This window comes from Suricata suricatta, chromosome 5 (assembly GCF_006229205.1).
Source record: "Suricata suricatta isolate VVHF042 chromosome 5, meerkat_22Aug2017_6uvM2_HiC, whole genome shotgun sequence".
NCBI lineage: Eukaryota > Metazoa > Chordata > Mammalia > Carnivora > Herpestidae > Suricata > Suricata suricatta.
The window spans coordinates 74,441,200-74,459,826 of record NC_043704.1 but is presented as its reverse complement, the minus strand read 5'-3'; the positions used below and the strand labels follow the sequence as shown (position 1 = coordinate 74,459,826).

Here is an 18,627-nt window from a genome sequence, read left to right as displayed (position 1 = left end):
GAAAAAATATTTGGAAGAAATAAAGCAGATTACCAAATATGGTAAAAGATTTAAATGTATAGATTTAAGAAGCCCAGTGAATCCCAGGTAAAATAAACTCAGTGAGAACCATACCCAGAAACATTATAATCAAACTTCAAAAAACAAAGATAAAGAAAATATCTTAAAAACAGCTATAGAAAATAATATATTAGGGAATGATTATTCAAATTATTACAGATTTCTCATTAAAAAACACAGAGGCAAGATGACAGAGAAATATCTTTGAAGTGCTGAAGAAAGAACTATGAAACTGTGAAAGTATCATTCAGAAGCAAAGGAGAAATAAAGACATTCTTAGAGGAAAGGAGACAAAGATAATTTGTGGTTAGCAGACATGCTCAAAAAGAAATGATAGAAGTTCTTTAGGCTGAAAGGAAATGCCATAAGAGGGAAAATTCTAACGTTAGGACTAGAAACAGCAACAGAAATAATAAAGATCTGGATAAATACAAAAGTCTATTTCTCTTCACTTGTGCGTAACTCTTGTCTATTGAAAATGAAAACTTTAACGTGGTCTAGTGGGGTTTTCATTGTCGTATACACAACAACCATAATGTAAAGGAGAAAAGGTCAAGGATGTTTATGATTGTAAGCCATCTTGAAAGGGTAGGTACAGATGTGATTCCTAGAGCAACCACTGAACAATATGTAACATAACATCTGACTGACTATCCCTAACATGGCTTTCTTCAGGTTTCTACCAAAGTACTTATGAGGAAGCCCAGAAGAGCTAAAGAGTGGGCAGGAGCTTCTCTACCATGAGCTAGAGCCCTGAGAGCTAATAGGTGTCCCCCACATGCCTCAGCAGGGCACCAATAGTTGGGTTGCATTGCAACATAGGACACTTTTGCTGTCCACCACCTGAGAAGTTCTATTGTTTGGGATATTCAGGCCAGGCCTGAGCTTCAGTCATCTGACAGAGAACTATAACACCCTATTTTAGAAGTCTCAGAAGTTAGGAAAATAGCAGGCAGAACAACTAGAACACATGACAGGCAAAATAGAGAAGTTGCTGGAGATAGATAAAGCCTGCAGTAACTTGGGACGCCTGGGTGGCTCAATCAGTTAAGTGTCTGACATTGGATCAGGTCATGATCTTGCAGTTTGTGAGTTTGAGCCCCATGTGGGACTCTGCGCTGATATGTCACAGCCTGGAGCCTGCTTCAGATTCTGTGTCTACCTCTCTCTCTACCTCTTCCCTTTTTATTCTCCCCTCCCCTGAAATAATAAACCATCAGCACTACCTCATTAAAAATAATGAATGAACTTAAGAAAACTCAAATGTAGCCCTTCTCCCCAAAATCCCCACAAAAAAAGGATTTCTAGAGCCATTCCCACCCCAAAACCTGATTTCAGAGCTTAACATTTAAGAGGTAATTTGAAGGAGATAATGGTAACTTTTTTGGAACCTGAGTTTATGGTTTGAAAAAACTGGATGCATAAAAAAAATCTTAAAACACGGAGAAAAATTAGAATATGAGAATCACAAGAAAAAAGATAAGAGACTGAGAAGATAAATCCAGAAAGCCTATCATGTGAATAATAAGAATTCCAGAAGGGAAAAAGGAAGAGACAGAACAAAGGCCATAATTAAATGAATAATAGAAGAACTTTCCCTGACAGAATGAAGCCAGATTAAAAGTGTTTTACTTTTTATTAATTAATGAAATCAATGAAAAAAAGACAAACATATAGACATACTTTGGCAGTTTTTGTAAACTCCAAAGTTAAAGAAAAGGACAACATATAGAAGAGAACAAATTACCTATGGTGGACTAGGATTGGCCTTGTAATAACACCTAGAGACCATTAAGAAATAAAGGACTATAACTCCCAAATCCTATACCCAGACAAGATGGCATTCACTCATCAGAGCCAAGAAAGATATGCCAGGATATGTAGGAAATCAGAGAGCATATCATCATTCTATTCTGTCCAAGGACAAGTCTTGAGAAGAAAGATTTAACCCAGCAAGCAAAGAAATAGAACAGAAATTCCAATAAGAGAGAAGTGAAGAAGTGGAATACAGACTGATGTGCTCTTATTTCTACATAAGTCTCAATACTAAGGATACATTATGAGAATGTGTTAAATAAGTGCTAAATAAAGATTTTTAAAACAGAAGGGTCATGGTGTAAAGGTAATTCTAAGTAGTAAATTAATTCAGCAGTGCCTACAAGTTGGATTCAGGGACTAAAAAGGAAGAGGGTAAAAGGGACCCCTGAATCTCTTATATTGTGGGGGTAGAATGGGAGATGGAGAGGTACAGAGGAGAAAGTAGAAGTATCCTAGAGCTTCCCATGGTGAAATTGGATTCAGGGGAAATGGGCTGGGAAACAAGGGCTCTAGTGGGGAAATATTGTACCGCGGGGACACAACTATCAGAGTTCAATGCACCGGACTTGAAAGCAAGTAAAGAAAGGCAAACACTTAAATTTGAATGCCTTAAGAAATAATCCATTCTCCATTAAGAAGCATTAGTTAAGAAATCTCACACACTTCTTTCACATGATCCTTTCTCACCCCTCCCTTGTTGGATATGGGATTTGAGAGAAGCACAGGGGACAGCATTTTTTCTTAACCACCAGAATCATAAATCTCATTATTGATAGGTCTTCAGTGTAGTTACCAGACCATGGTGTCAAGTATTTCTCTTCCTACTAACATTTAACAACAAAAATTGTCATCTGTGCCTGGCTCATGTTTTCTGTTCATTCAGGTGTTACCTCAAATGGCCCTCCTCAGAGAGGACACCACATATAAAGTAGCCAGTCGGACATGCTTTACCACATCACCCTGTTTTGTTTTATGTACCTCATAACTCTGATTGTTACGTGCTTGTTTGATCGATTGATTGATTTTCAATCTCATCCCACCTGGATAGAAACTTGGTGAGAGCAGTAACTTTGGATTTTCTGTTGCTGATCTCCAACACCTAGTAGGGTGTCTAACTCACAGTAGGTAGTCAACAATCTTTTTGAAATGAATGAATCTTGTCTATTTCCACATAAAATTATTTCTGTTTCCATGTACAACCTTGTTCTATACCTGTGATCATTACAGTTCTTATCCGGGCAGAGATGAGCTCTTCCAGAACAGGTTTTGTTTCTTCCTTCAACCGATTCTCCAAGATGAGCAATCCCAGAAATATCAGGTCCAATTCCACTTTGTCCCTGGAAACATGTGTATATATATATGTGTGTGTGTGTATATATATATACATATATATGTATATATATACATATAATAGAACAGAAATAGCATAATATGGGGGCTTCTGGGTAGCTCAGTCAGTTAAACATCCTACTCTTCACTTTGGCTCAAGTCATTGTCTCATGGTTCATGAGACTGAACCCCACACTGGGCTCCACATTGATGGTACAGAACCTGCTTGAGATTCTCTCTCTCTCCTCTCTCTAATCCCCTCCCCTGATGGTTCTTTCTCACTCTCTCTCTCTCTCTCTGAATAAATAAACTTGAAAAAAGAAATAGCACAATATGGTCTTTCTTAAGGGAAGCAAAACAAAAACAAAGGCAAATATGCTCCTATCAGAAGTGGCTCCCATTCACCCATTTAAGCACCATTCATTAAACTCTGAATACGTGCCAGGAAATATCCAGAAAGAAGACAGGAGGGGATGTGAAGAATACGAGACATTTGCTCTGACTGAATCAATTGGAAGAGAAAATATTTATTAAACAGAAGATTGACTTTAATCTTCCTAGAGAATGAACTAAATGACCCCAAGTCTTCTTTACGCTGTGGCTAGTCTGATTTCCAACACCTCACCTGTTAACAACTCCCAGAGAGACATTCTAGCATGAAACTTTAAAAGTAAGTGAGTTTCAAGAACAGTAAAACAAAATGCTAGTTTCTACAGAATCCAAGCCTATAAGCAGTGTTAGTTTAGCCACAGGAGTTCTGAGGCTCAGAAAACAGCCCCTCTTTTATTTTTACTTATTTTTTTTAAGTTTACCTATTTTGAGAGAGACAGCACAAGTGGTGGGGGGTATAGAGAGAAGGAGAGAGAGAGAGAGAGAGGATCCTAAGCAGGCTCTCCACTGCCAGTGCAGAGCCTGATGTGGGCCTAGATCTCACAAACTATGAGATCATGACCTAAGCCAAAACCAACAGTCAGATGCATAACCAACTGAGCCACCCAGACACCCCAAAAAAACCCCTATTTTAAAGCCAAGTTCCTCCTTCTCTTCCTTTCTCTGCAGCAGCATTGCTCCTCTGCATTGTGTGAATGTTCTGGAAGGAAGTGGGGCTCATGAGGCTCCCGTCCACCTCAATAACATTTCCAAGACATCCCACAGGATTAAGTGCAGGGGAGTACATTTGGGGCTACGGGTCCAAAAATTCTGCCATGATTCATTTACCTGAGACCCAGACACAGAGCAAGACACCAGCATTGCCTAATTCTGGCTGAAATATAGGTGAAAGCAGCAACCACCTTGCCTTGCTTGCCATGGGCATCTCATTGCTGAGCCTCATGTCAGCCAGTGGCAGCAACTGGAGTTAGTCATGTTTCCTAGGACCCACTAACACCTCCACCAGAATGGTCTGTAGTTTGCACTACTCACCCCAGGTATTCCTCATTCCTCCGAACCTGGCATTGAAGTCTCTTCATAATCTGGTTCCAGATTATCTCTCCAGCTTTATCTACCACTAAATTCTTCACCTACCCTAACCTCCAGACAAGGTGGACCAGCCACCATGGCTATGTTCTGTACTCAACCATCCCTAAACATCTGCTCTAGACTGCCCTAAGACATTCTTTCTCATCTCGTGGAAAAGGTTGTAAATTCCCCCATATTCTGCCATTGAAACCCTTCCTGTTTTTATTTTGAGGCCCAATTCACATGTCCCTCCCCACAAAAACCTTCCCATGGGGGTAGATTTAATTGCTCCCTCAGCATCTTACCTCTATCTCAGTGTAGCACACATTTTATTTGTTTATATACCTCTTGCCATCCTTTGCTATCTGATTTGTCTCAACAACCTGAGGGCAAGGCTGCCTAGTTCAGAGACAGGCTCACCAACATGTGCGTGGTGCCCAACAGAGGAAGTGCTCAGCCAGGGTTCTCTTAGCTGAAATGCTCTGATGCCTGATGTGACTTTCTTTTTTTCTTTGACAGGCAGCTGAGGAAAATGTATTTCCTCTTTCAGAAATTCTGCTGCCAGAGGGACTTTATGGAAAGCAAAGCCAGTCAGTCTGTCAAATGAATGACCATTTACTAAATACCTAAATAAGGGCAAGGAACAGGGCTAAGGAAAAGAGGGAGAGAATATACAGAAACTACAGTAGCCCTTGCTTCTGGAGATTTCACATTTAACCGAGAGGACAAGATTCGACTTGATTGCCTTGTTGGTATGGAAGGCTGAGAAAAGCACCATGATGTACAACTAATGGTCCTATGGAGTCAGATAGGAAGGTGTAATCATTTCTGGGTGGAGTGATTGGAGAAACTTTCCTGGAACAGGGGATATTTGAGCTGGTCTTTGATGGATCACTTAGTTGATGACTGAATGAGGTCCTCCAATCTTTCTAGTGGCCCTCATATCCAAGTCTCAGGCTTTGGATATTTTCAGAGATGATATGACAGTAAGCCAACCACAAGGCACCAGACTGGGTCAAGAAAATGGCCACAGGGTCAACCACCTGACGTAGTCTACAACCTACCTTGGCACTCATATTTCTGGTTCCCCTGGCACATGGCTTTCATAGGGTTCAATGCACAATATCAGGATATTGTATAGCTCTTAAGCTAGATCTGCCACTACCTTTGCTGTGTGACCATGGTCAAATAATTTTCTTTGTCTGGTAATCTATTTCTTCTTCTGTAAGAGAAAATAGTAAAACTAATGGATCTCCAAGATCTCTTCTAGCTCTAACACTACACGATCCTTCTTTTCATGAGTTTCAATATAAACCAAGAAGTAGAGAAGTGGTCTCTTGAGTTATCTCAAGTTCTGCAACCTGGAATAGTGAGCTATCTTTTCCTGCTTTCTGCATAGACATTATAACTCTTCCTGAAGCATCTAAAAATAATCAAGAATGGGGAATGTAATACAAAGGGGGTATGATCATCCATAAGATTACACTTCCTGTTCTTTGAATCCAGGCAGTGTTTAAAGGATGTAATATGCAAAAAGTGGGCTGAGAACTCTCAAAGAAATTATGATATCAGGGCTGGAAGCATTCTACTCGTGCACGTGCACATACACACATGTGCACATACACACACCTTAGAAAGAATGTTCTGCTCTAATTAGAGATTAGCAAAGGTTAGGCTACTCCTACTAAAATAGGAGTAGATGGATGGTGCTTTAGCATGGGAGGGGCAAATTCACAACCTGAGATTAGACCCTATTAGATCCTATAAGGGTTTAGATCCTGCAGGACTTTGAAAAGTTGGAATTCCAATGCTGTTAGTTCAGGCATGCACTCTCCTATATGCCTCAGCCCTCACCATTCTCATCACCTATTGATGATCTGTTTTCACCATTAGTGCTTTGTTTTATGCACCATGAGTTTGAAACTTGTAGATATGCAACTATTTATTATAATCATCAGAAGTAGCAGCATACTAGCCAGAGTCTTGATATATATCTGTCCATGGGTTCTCAGGAAACAAAGTTCCCTTCCCAATTCTGCCACATCCTGACCCCAAGTTTTTTTTTTCTGTCTTTCTTGAAAATGTGAGATCCAATCTCAAAATCCAGACGTTTAGCTCTCTGACTTGAGTAACTTGAATGGCCTGAGTCAATTAAATTACCACAAATACCCAAAGCTATAACAGAGAAAGTTTTAAGGGTCATTCTAAGCCGGCCTCGGGAATCCAGTATTCAGGGATCTTCTATGAGCCACTTCCCCCTCTGGGCCCCACTGCCTATTCACAAAATGACAGAATTGGACCCTGTTGCTGGTTTCAGCAGAAGTGGTACTGCATCTAGAGGGCATTTTTAAACTTTGTAGGCATCTATGCAAGATTTCCTGCATAGATGAAGAATTCCCCTGAAAATCACATGTCTCTTGAATATTTTACAGGCCATTCATGGCTATTAAAAAGTCACATATACTTCCAGTACAGGCTTATGCTGTTTATAATGTACTATTATTATACTATATGGTATATTGTATTGTTATAGCATAGCTAATACCACTAATATTATATTAAACAAATATGAATTGTTATACTTCCCCCTTGCTGTATTTTACATATAAACACAAAGTATTTTTGCACATTTTTGATATTCTATTGAATTTTTCAAAAGTGTAACTGCCATGTAAATTGAGAAAAGACTGTACTGTTTGATTCAGTTTTACCAAGTGTTTATAACCGTTTTAGAGTCACCTCACAGACATCAAGACTATTGGACATATTTGCAACTCCAATATGTAAATACACCTGTATCAGTCTGCACTGGTCTCAGTGATTCCACACACAGGCGCAAGCAAAATATTGCTTCATTTGGATTTACTGGAGTCAGCTAAGCATTCATTGAATTATTACTTTTGTCATGAATTGCATGTTTGCATGTTTGCTTCTATGTTTACTATATAACAGGGCATTATAGTTATTTTTATAGAATATATGTGCAGATTGTATTACATATGAATTTTATGTTAAAGGAAGTGGTACAAAATATGACAATAGGAGTGTTAAATCTGATAGGATTGAACAAAACTCTGTTAGACCTCCCAAATTTAAAATCCAAAATAAGGCCTTGATTTTCTTCACATCAGTGTTACCCACAGAAGCTGACACAGAGTACTGAACATGGCAGTGAAGGTGAAATAGATAAGGTAGCCTTTAAAGGGTGGAAAATATGACAACAAATTTGAATGCATAAATAGTCTAGTCCATTTTAGCTTTTAAGAACCCCTTTTACATCTCAAAACTACCTCCTGAAAGGCTCCTCTGATTCTCTGCTAAGTCTAAGCTCTATTCATTTGTTTCATTGAGTTGCATATTTATCAATTGTTTTTCAGACGAATGTTATATTTTCTAACAACTAATTAGCAGACTATAACAAAAAATGGGCTTCTTGTATTTGTTTCAAGATGGGGTCATCACCACAATTTCAAACTTTCTGACACATTGGTTTTGCTCCTGTGTGTGTTTTTACGAAGCTGTACAATTATGTCATGTTTTATAGTTTATACAGCGATTTCTCAGAAATTCTCCCAGTGTTCACATCAGCTTTGTAGCTGAGGCAGTACTGAGATGACTATATCCCTGTTTGCCAAGTTCAGAGACATTTTATGCACACCAGTTGTTCAGTCTACTGCCCAGCAAGCCATTCTGCCTTATCAAATCTTCCCCACTTACCTTGTCAAGGCAGTAGTGTGATGATCCATTTCTAGCTTCTTGTAGGCCAGCGCTATGACCCGGAATCCCTGTGTTGTATAAATCTGAAGCTCACTAACAAAACTAGTTGGTACTGTTCAGAAAATAACGCAATATTAGTATGCAACATTTACTCCACTGGTACTGGTGGAAAAATTCTTTACAAACAGATCCAACTCTTTCCCAAGAAAATATACCTCAAAAAAGACACAAATAAGTGGATGAAAACCCTAAATATAATTATATTGTCAGGGGTGGGATCCAAAGAAGCTGAAAGGTGAATAAAGCATGACAAAAAAAAAGAAAAGAAAAAAGGGAGGTAAAGTGTGTGATTCTTTTTTCTCCAGTTTAACCAACAAACATTTATTGAGTCTCCTTACCATGTATGTGTCAGATATTGACTCTACAGAGACTGAACTTCAGGCCTTCCTCTAAAGATCTCTGTCTGATTAGTAACAACAACCAGTAGAATGAGATCATTGCCATTGCAGTGAGATCTAAGCAATTGCAGTGTGCTATGGAAACACTTTGAGGTGCTTATATCATTCTGGCAGAAAGTGGGTAGATGAAGGAGGAGAAAGACATTTTGGCCAAGGGAGCATCATATGCTCAGATATAGAGACACAGGACATCAAGGCTTGAGTAGTGAGTTCAGCTCAGGGGAAGCCTAAGGAGAGAGGATAGGAGTGACAAGGTATATCTGGGAAGCGTGATAGGATTCAGACCATGAAGGACTTAGATGTGATCCTAATGGAATCTGAGACTATCCTGGAACCTCTGGGAGGTAGCTGAAAGAATAGCAGCCAGAAAGTGACAACAGGGTTATTCTGTATGGTGGAAAAGCCAATCTGGTCACAGTCTGAAGGGTGAATCAGAGCAGGGGAGCCAGGGTCTAGGATTTACCAAACATTGAAGTGAGCCAAGGGAGGGGTGATGAGGGCCTGAGTGGCCTAAATTGGGGGTAGCAGCAGAAATTGGTAGTACCATTCACCAAGACAGAAAATACAGGAAGTGAGAAAGAGATGTATTGAGTTTGGGATGCCAGTTGAGTTACTGAATTAGCAAGGGCCAGTAAGCAACTAAATTCATAGATCATGTGCTGATGGGACACATCTGGGCTGGAAATACAGATCTGTCTGTTGTATTACAAGTCTATTCACTTACCTGTCTCAGGTTGGCAAAAGCTGGCCACCCTTTCTGGTGCACCTTTCATGAATGCCAGCCGGTCACCCCCCATCTCTTGCACAATGACTGTCATCCTCTGCAGTGTTGATGAGAATGGGAACTGATGCAGGATTGCAATTCCTTCCACCGGCACCTGGTTGAAGGAGAGGGAATGGAGAGGGACACAGCAACATAGCTTCTAGCTGGTGGGAGTTAACTACTTCTCCTTCAATCCTTATTTTAGCAAATACAGGAAGCAAGGTCTTAGCAATTTTCACATATGGAATTCAAAGAAGACACATCTGTGCCCTTTCAAAATTTTCCCTTTGAGTTTGGGCATTTGGGCAAGGCAAGGCTTACCTGGCTGGCTGTTTCACAGGGCTTAACTATCATGGCATGTGCTGGCACTCCCTTGAGGTGGAAATCGTCCCCAGAAACAGCCATCTCCTATTTCACAAATAGGATATTTCATTGTAGAGATTTATTTCTTATTCATCCACTGATACCAGGCTCAAACCCACTCCCTCAACAAAAATCCTCCGACCGCCCCAGTGTATTCTCAGTGTCTCCTCCCTCAGCTACACGGAGGTGAACCAGACTTATTTCGCCACAGGAAAAAAAAATAGTGCAATGGAAATGCTGCAGAAGTTGAAGGGCAGACATCTCTGAATTATTCATGCAATTTATCCTGCTTTCTCTGTTGGAATGTGCTGCATAAAGGTTCATTCTCCACTTCTGAACAGCTTAACTTGAAAATTGTGAGCATGAAGAGCCAGGCTTGTGTGAGGCAAGCACCATACTGTCTTTGTTTTCCTGGAGTTCGACACTGTTCCCACCCTTCCTTCTCTGTCTAATTTGAATCAATAGTCCTCAGAGCCAGGCAGGGCAGGGACTGTGATGTACGTGGCTAGTGTTCAGTAAATGCTCAGTAATTGCTGTAATAATAACCCTAAATTATAGTCAAAGGAAACTTTTACCCAAAGATGTCAAAATGCTTTGTAATCATATCACCCAGCAGCTGAAAAACATCTCAGACAGGAAATTGTAATTCCATACAGAAACCGTGACCCAGGAGAAATGGGGAAACTGGCAGAGTTACATCAGACTGCTACAGAACCATGCCCCACGAGCGCTGGAAGAGACCCTAGAGATTGTCTCCTTCAGCAGGGCTAGTACCCGGATGTCACTGAGGCTTAGAGTTGCACCGGGCTGCAGGGGATAGGAGTGGGCTTGTGGCTAAGTAGGTGGGAAGCGTTTCCTATACTACACAGTAGCTATATTCTCTCTCAACCACTGCAACTCCAACTGTTGGATTTTTATAGAATGCTTCTGCAGAGATTTCCTTTGGAGAAAAGATTCCAGCTCTGTTGCTTTTTTGTTTTTTTGTTTTATACCAACACTGCTGATCTAATTCAGGCCCTTTGTTTTACGGGCATGGGAGCCAATGCTTTAACAAGAGGGATGCCTTCACCGGGTCAGGAAGTCAGTTAGAGCAGAGCCAAAACTAAAACCGGGAAACCAGAGTCCTGGTCCTGAACTATACTTTTGTTCTTAAATCTACTTCAGAGTCTCAACAAAAGCTCTTTCTACGTTTCCCTTTTTATTGCTTCTAGTCTTAGAAACAAAATCAATATTTAATTAATAGGAATAAAACTTTTGGTAACAATGAGTTATGCTAGGTAGAGGAGACAGTGCTGTTTCCTAACCCCCATGTTGTAGAAAACTTTCAAACCAGACATTGCTCAAAAGTTGGAAAATAATTATACAACAGTTATGTTGTCTCAAGAGTTGGAAGATATATAATAATTATACGAATACTGTTAACCTATAATGTCCCAGACACACTACCAGGGATTTTTTTTTTAATTCATCATTCCCTTTAGTCCTCATAATAACCTCACAATGGAGACACTATTATTAGGTGCATTGTACAGATGAGGAAAACAGCCTTAGATTAGTATGTTTGTCTATCACTACTGTGTATTGTAAGTATTGAATAACTATGATAAAATATGTGTTGCTCTGGCATTGAAGAAGCTTGTTAGGGTGTCTGAAGAGCAGGGTCTTACCCAGGTGGTGGCTTCAAACATCTTCAGATCCAGAGGATCTCCTTGGATGGTCCCATCAAGAAGGATCAGAGAGTGGCAGCTGGCCATGGCCGCACACAGTGGGCCCCATGGCAAAGACCTGCCTGATGCAAAACTGTGGACTTCCTGGAAGCTGAAGGAGAAAAGGGAAGGGCCTTCAGTCCTATCCATCCATGCCAAAATGGAGCTTCTGAAAATAAATATCTACTGGAAAATTACTGTAGCATGCATGGTTACACTAGCACCCTTCTTCTAATTCCCCCAAATTAATAATGCTTTATTCAGCCATTATTCTTCTATATGTTCAACAAGTATGAGAAAGGTCTTTGAGGTTTCTCAAAGCTCTTTCTTTTCCTGACCTTTCTCTGGCACTGATTTAATCCTAGAGGTATAGAAAACACTAGAAGTATCACCCTTAGCTTGAAGCACATCCACCACGACCCCAACCACCAGACCACTTCATTTCCACTGCTGTGAGAAGCACAGGCTAGCTCCCTGTATGGCTATGTGTGTCTATGTGTATTTCCATCACTCAGTGCTTCAGAGTAGGCATGGGTTTTTCCATCTTTCCCTCCAACACATCTGGTGTTTGGTCCACAGTGGACACTCAACAAATGTATGAGTGAATAAATGAATGACTTAGTTATTGGAAAATTGAAAGACTATAATGATAAAAAAAACTTAAAAACATTTTTTTGAAAAGGACATTGCATCGCATCCCCCCTTTCCATCCTGACATCTAGTGTCCATCATCACCATCATGTTTTTTAATGGAAAGCAGCCTCATCTAAAACCTACTGAGGTACAACTCCAATGTCACATGCAGGGTTCTGTCACTAGTCAGAGTTGAAGTCATCAAGTGTGGTCTCAGGTTCACCAGAGCCATGTCCTTCAAGGTCTTGCTGTCATGTGGAATGCAGTAGGAGGTCACAAATCAGTCCATCTACTTGGGTGACCTCAGAGGGGTAGAAGATGCTTCTCGGTTGGAGGCAAAATCTTGGAGCTTACAAGGAGCCAGCCGGAGTTGACTTGCTCTTGTTTCAGAATTGTGGGTCAGCTCAGCTGTACCCCTATTATCGTTCCTTCCTCTGGGGTTACCCAGGACCTCTAGCTGTGCCTCCAATGCGCAGTTTCCAGACCTCTTTACCATCCGAATTCCTCTTTATTGGAAAAGTTTTTATTTGCCACAGTTTGTCTTAAAACATGGTCTCCAGAATCAGATTATTATTTCCCATGATATGGACGCTGCCTTTCTTTTAAAAACGCCTTCATTTGCTCTAGCCTTTTCTTTTTTTTTTAATGTTTTATTTATTTGTGTGAGAGAGAGACAGCATAAGCAGGGGAGGGTCAGAGAGAGAGGGCGACACAGAATCTGAAGACACAGAATCTGAAGCTGTCAGCACAGAGCCTGAGGTGGGGCTCGAACCCATGAACCTCAAGATCATGCCCTGAGCCGAAGCCAGATGCTCAACAGACTGAGCCACCCAGGTGCCCCTCTAGCCTTTTATTCTTGAAAGCATCCACACCACAGCATAAACTCATTATTCAGGACTTTTTCTTCCTGGCTTCCTCATTTAAGCTTCCCTACAAATTCAAAAACCTCTTGGCTGATTACAGACCCTGTTGATTATATTTATTATTATGTATCAATAGTTCAAGTTGTCTTAGTGGTTTTCAACATGTCCCCCAGTATTTTAGTACACATTAAGCAATCACCAGCAGTGTGACTAACACAGAAGCATAAGCTCACACTGAAAAGCAAACACAGATCAGGGGAAACAAAATCTTATTGTCATCACTATGTCATTCTGAACATATAATTCTGAGTTCCTGGAGACTGGGCCAATCTTTGCTTGTATAGCAAATAAATAGAACTCTCTCTCATCCTTGTCCTTGTATTTGTATTTGAATGTTTATGATTGCTCCTGCTCAAGCAGCCCAGGGGGGCTTCTAATGCTTCTTCAAGTACCTGGCACATTGGGGAGGACTTTTTGGAAAAGATAAGAATTATTAAAGGTGAGTTTACCTTTTACAAGAAGATATTTAATAGGCTGTAAGTCAGATGCTGACTTCTTGCTTAGTATTGAGTAGGTTTTCTCTGATGTTATTAATTAAATTTGGCAATTTTTTTTCCAAATTTTAAATGTCCCTTTTAGGAAGGAAGGGTAGCAGGCTTTAGTAATCAATAACCTAAGCATTGTATCAATGATTTTATTTAAATTTGACAGGTTACTTTTAGAAATAGAAAGTTTTGTGAATAACATGCTTTCTGATTCAATAAGTAGAAAAGCATTCAAAAGATGGAACATAAAAAAAAGATGGGACACAGTAAGTTCATTTTAATTAAATCAACATTTGCTATGTACTTACTAGGTGTGCCTAAGTGCCTGGTGCAATGCTGCAGCACTGGGAACACAAATAAATTAGAGACCGACTGTGCTCAGGATGCTCGCGTATTTGAATAAATACATACGCTTTTTGTACAAAGCTGAAGCAGAAACATACTAATGAACAGAAGTACCAGGTCTAAATCTAAATCTATGTTTGAGAGAAAATGAAAAGAACTTGAGAATGTTTAATACTTATAAGAGGTTTCTTCTGTGGACTGAAGTGGCTAGAAGCACTAGGATTTATTTGTTAACCCAGGAAATAGACTTCTTTGTAATAACATTTTAATATGAAAATGTATTACACACATGTAATTAAAATATTTTGTGGATAAATTAGAGGTCACCTGCATATTAAAAAAACCACAATGTATGTTTTATGTATTAGATGCTTTTGTGATGGAGGCTGTGAATGTGAGGGGGAAATACTACTTTCATTTAAAAAAAAAAAAAAAGGTAAACGTCAGATGTTTCGTGTTCTGATCCCAAGTGAAGGTAGTGGCCAGAAAAAGCAGAGGGAGGATGCAAAGTCAGACAAGGCCACAAGAGGGCCACACAAGAGAGACATGCAAATCATACCACCCCGAGCTGTAAATTGCCAAAAATGAGTCTTTTCTGGCCAGAAAAGCGGAGTTTCCAGAAGTGCAATACCAAGGAAAATGAGTGCATTTGCTACGATTCTGCAGCTGCTTCTCTTCCTGAAATTCAGTGTCACAAGTCAGTGCAGCATACTCCCTCCGGGCAAACTGAAAGTCTTCAGTCTGTAGAAGGAATGTTACCTCCCTGAGGGATGGTGTCTTGGTATTCTCCAAATCAGGTACACCAGGTCAACATCAGGCACCTGACTATCATGCTGACAGCAAATTACATTTTTAAAATTTTTTCTGCGGGGCGCCTGGGTGGCTCAGTTGGTTAAGCGTCCGAGTTCGGCTCAGGTCATCATCTCAGGCTCTGTGCTGGCAGCTCAGGGCATGGAGCCTGCTTTGGATTCTCTGTCTCCCTCTCTTTCTCTGCCCCTCCCACACTCACACTCTGTCTCTCTTTCCCTGTCTCTCAAAAATAAATACTTAAGAAAATTAAAAAAGTTTTGAAACCACCTTTTAGCAAAGACTTGAAACCCTTCTCTTTCCCAGGCTTGCGAGTGGCATGGGGCGGGGGATAGGGTGTAGGGAGGCATGCGTGTTTCAGTAAGACTTGGAAGTGCTCCAAAAGAGAGATTACATGAAGGCACCCTGGCAACCACCGCTCGGTAGCTGAAATGTTTTCACTGTTAATTTTCAGGAGAAAATGCAGAGTATTTTCTCTGGGAAAAGGGAAACTCCAATGCATTCAGTCCCAGGTACTCACCCAGCCTTATTGCAGGGCACGACTCCCCAGAGATCCAAACCATCCCTGGTTAAGGTGCCTGTCTAAACAGAAGCGAGAGCTCGGTTTACTCTGAAGATTCGGCAGCCCCATGGTGACAGCCCATAAGGTATGTTTTCATGGGGAAATAGGTCACAAACACGTTACTGAACTCAGCACTGCGAGGAAAGACACAGTCGGGTGGGGGTCTGGGGTCCTCAGCAGGAGCTGGGATGGCTCATACCAGTTGTATTGCTAAGCTGGCGATAAAGGGAAGAAAACAGTATCTGTCTTACAAACTCCAGAGGCTGGTTGGGAGGATCCACTGCAAAGCCTCGGTAAGCCTGTAAGAGCTATAAAATGGGTGAGTCCCAGTTTTTATAGCTGAGGGTAGAAGTATGTCATCAGAAATAAGTGATGGGAGTAGACTTTTTCCCTGCACTAAATAGGTGGTTTGCTATTTGACACCTAGTAGGTAAAAGAGGGTGACTGTTGGTATTTCTCGCAGGGCAGGATATTGGTGAGGAGCTCGGACTCATTTAAAACACCAGCTGTATGACCTGGGTGAATTATTTAATCCCTCTGAACCTCAGAGCCCTTACCTGTACAATGTGCTTATAATCAGGTAAGGTTATTGTGAACATCAAATTAGATAATACAAATAAAATGCTTAATTTAATGTCTGACACAGACTAAGAGCAAATTATAATGATAATTACCCATAATTATTACTTAATTTATGCAAATTCTTGTCATAAGGATTCTTCCCACCGTTTTGCCAAGTCCAGGGATGAGATGACCCTGAAAATAGAACATTCTTCTTTGTTATGCTAAATTGGATCACAAAATAATACGGAAATGCTGGCTAGAGCCATGCTAGCCTTCTGATTGCGGCAGGTCTCTCCGATAGTCCAGTAACCATTTAAGACAGCTCCGGTCCTATTAATTTTCTTTCACCAAAAACTTCAATGCACTGTTTAATGGACACAGGGTTTCAGTTTGGGAAGGATGGGAAAATTCTCATGGTTGTGCAACAGTGTGAATGCACTTAAAGCCACTTAAACATGGCTAAAATGGTAAATTTTATGCAATGTACATTTTACCACAACAAACGTAAGAAAGAGGAGAACAACAATGAAAAACCAAAAACAAAAACAGGAACCGCTTTCAAAGGTTCGGCACAGCCTGAAGAGTATGTACAAATGTCTCCGCTAGATAGTAAATGTGCGCCAACCCCTCCCATTACTGAGGTCTTGCTCTGACCAAAACCACAAGTTCTATTGCTTTTCTAAATCCATTCACTTGCCCATATTCATCTGCCTATAACACCCTTGTATTGTATTAATTTTCTATACATTATGATGATCTTAAAAAACCTAAGGAAAAGACGGTGTCTCCTGGGCTAGCCAATTCTCAGAGATAACAAGGGACTCAGTGTGCCTTTGACACGCAGACTAACCAATCCTCTACCTGGTCCCTACTCCTCAGGAGTAGCAACAGTCCTCATCTTCATCATCCCAGGGCCAAGTGCAGAGACTACCCTGCAGCCCAAAGCTCACCCAAATCATTTAAAGTAGCCAATCATAAGCTGTTTAGCCTGCCCTGCCCTGCCTTCCCTGTAGAGGCCCCAGTAAAGGCCCTGGTCGAAGCATCTCCTCACTCCTGCTTTTCTGCCTCATCCAAAGCTGGCCCACAAGGTGGGCGGTGCCTCTCCTTACCAGGAGAACTGTAATGTCAAACTTCTTTCAAAGGCACTGACCTCTCTCTGCAGTCATCAATCACCTTTATAAATGAAGACCTGGACACAAAACAGCCCATCATCTTTATCTTCCCCTCTCACAGTCCCCACCCTCACCCAGTATAGACAGACACCAGACCAAAAAAATACATTTAGGAGGAGTAGAATAAGAGGCTGGTTGGGAATAACTGGCATATAATCAAGGATAATTTTAAGCAATATATACAGATGGGAACATACAGTAAGGATGTGACTGGGGCTTCCCTATAGCCAAGTACAATTACGCAAATAAAACGCAGTTAAATAATTCTTCCTTTTTAAATTCATTCATTATTTATTATTCTTATTATTTATTCATAATTATTTCTTATTATTCATTATTTATTCATTATTAAATCAATAAATATTTATTGAGCACTGACTATGACGCTAGGCAATATTCTTGACCATGAGAGTGGTCAAGCAGGGACCATAGTAAATGGTTTAAATTTTGTGCTTTGTATGTAGTTTTGCCTCAGGAAGGACAGACTGGTATCTTAATTAATTTATTTTATAAGATATTGGAGCTGGAAGGACTTTCAAAGATCTACCTATTCAGCACCTACTCTCCCTCCTCTAAACCCCAGAATCCAGGAGCTCAAGAGACGTGCCTTTCCTAGATCACGCATCCAACCAGAGATTAATGAAGTCAGATAACACATCCTATGTTTGCTGCCTCAGAAAAATGGGAAGCACCTCTGCCCGATGACAACAATGATAAAAACGGCGATGGTAATGAGGATGAAACACACGTACCTTATCAAAGCAGACAAGGTTTAATTGTCCACACACATTGATCCTCTGAGGGCTGATGCAGAAGATGCCTCTCTTCTTCAGCCTCCTCTGGGCATAGATAATGCCTGTGGTCAGAGCAGCAGGGAGAGCGGGAGGAACAGCAATCGTGATGACATCCAGGGCTTTCTTCAACACCTCCTCCGGAGGCTCCTGGGACATAAAGTCACGCTCTTCAGCTCTTACAGATAAATCAGTCCGGAACAGCCTGGTGCATATGACTTTTTCCCTCCTTTTTGTTTACTTCCTCAGGTCAAATTCCCAGAAATGATATGAGTGGGTCAAAAAGTATGAACCGTTTGTGGCTCATAGATTTTCCGAAGTGCAACGAAACAGTTTGCAACGATTCATGCTGCTACCAGCAGAGACGAAGGTACAAATTTGCCATGGCTTCACCAACTTTGGGTATCTAGGTTTTATTTTCAGTTTCTTATTTAATAACTACAAAACACCACGTTATTGGGATAAACATATTCTCAGATTGAAAATGAAAAAATAGTGTAAGAAGCGTACAAGATTAGAGGCACTGCTGGTAGCTCAGCAAAGAGTGTTTTGTCCTCTGGTTCTGATTGTTCTAATATGGTTTGGGGATCAATCGCTCATATTGGGGAACCATGAGTACCTGTGCAGATTTCAGTGTTTGGCTTTGTTTCCCAGGTTTGTAAACCTTGGCTGA

At 40.7% G+C, this 18,627-nt stretch overlaps 1 protein-coding gene across 1 annotated transcript in view; it reads right to left on the bottom strand.

Annotated features, from left to right (window-relative positions):
* Window positions 1-18,627, bottom strand: part of ATP13A4 (ATPase 13A4) — an 86,232-nt gene that overhangs the window by 28,911 nt on the left and 38,694 nt on the right. Inside the window, exons 12-18 of the mRNA XM_029938730.1 lie at window positions 17,916-18,104; window positions 15,386-15,447; window positions 11,634-11,784; window positions 9,925-10,011; window positions 9,565-9,718; window positions 8,383-8,494; window positions 3,091-3,215 (exon numbers count right to left, since the gene is read on the bottom strand). Coding sequence (XP_029794590.1) covers window positions 3,091-3,215; window positions 8,383-8,494; window positions 9,565-9,718; window positions 9,925-10,011; window positions 11,634-11,784; window positions 15,386-15,447; window positions 17,916-18,104 — 880 coding nt within the window. The remainder of the gene's footprint in view (window positions 1-3,090; window positions 3,216-8,382; window positions 8,495-9,564; window positions 9,719-9,924; window positions 10,012-11,633; window positions 11,785-15,385; window positions 15,448-17,915; window positions 18,105-18,627) is intronic.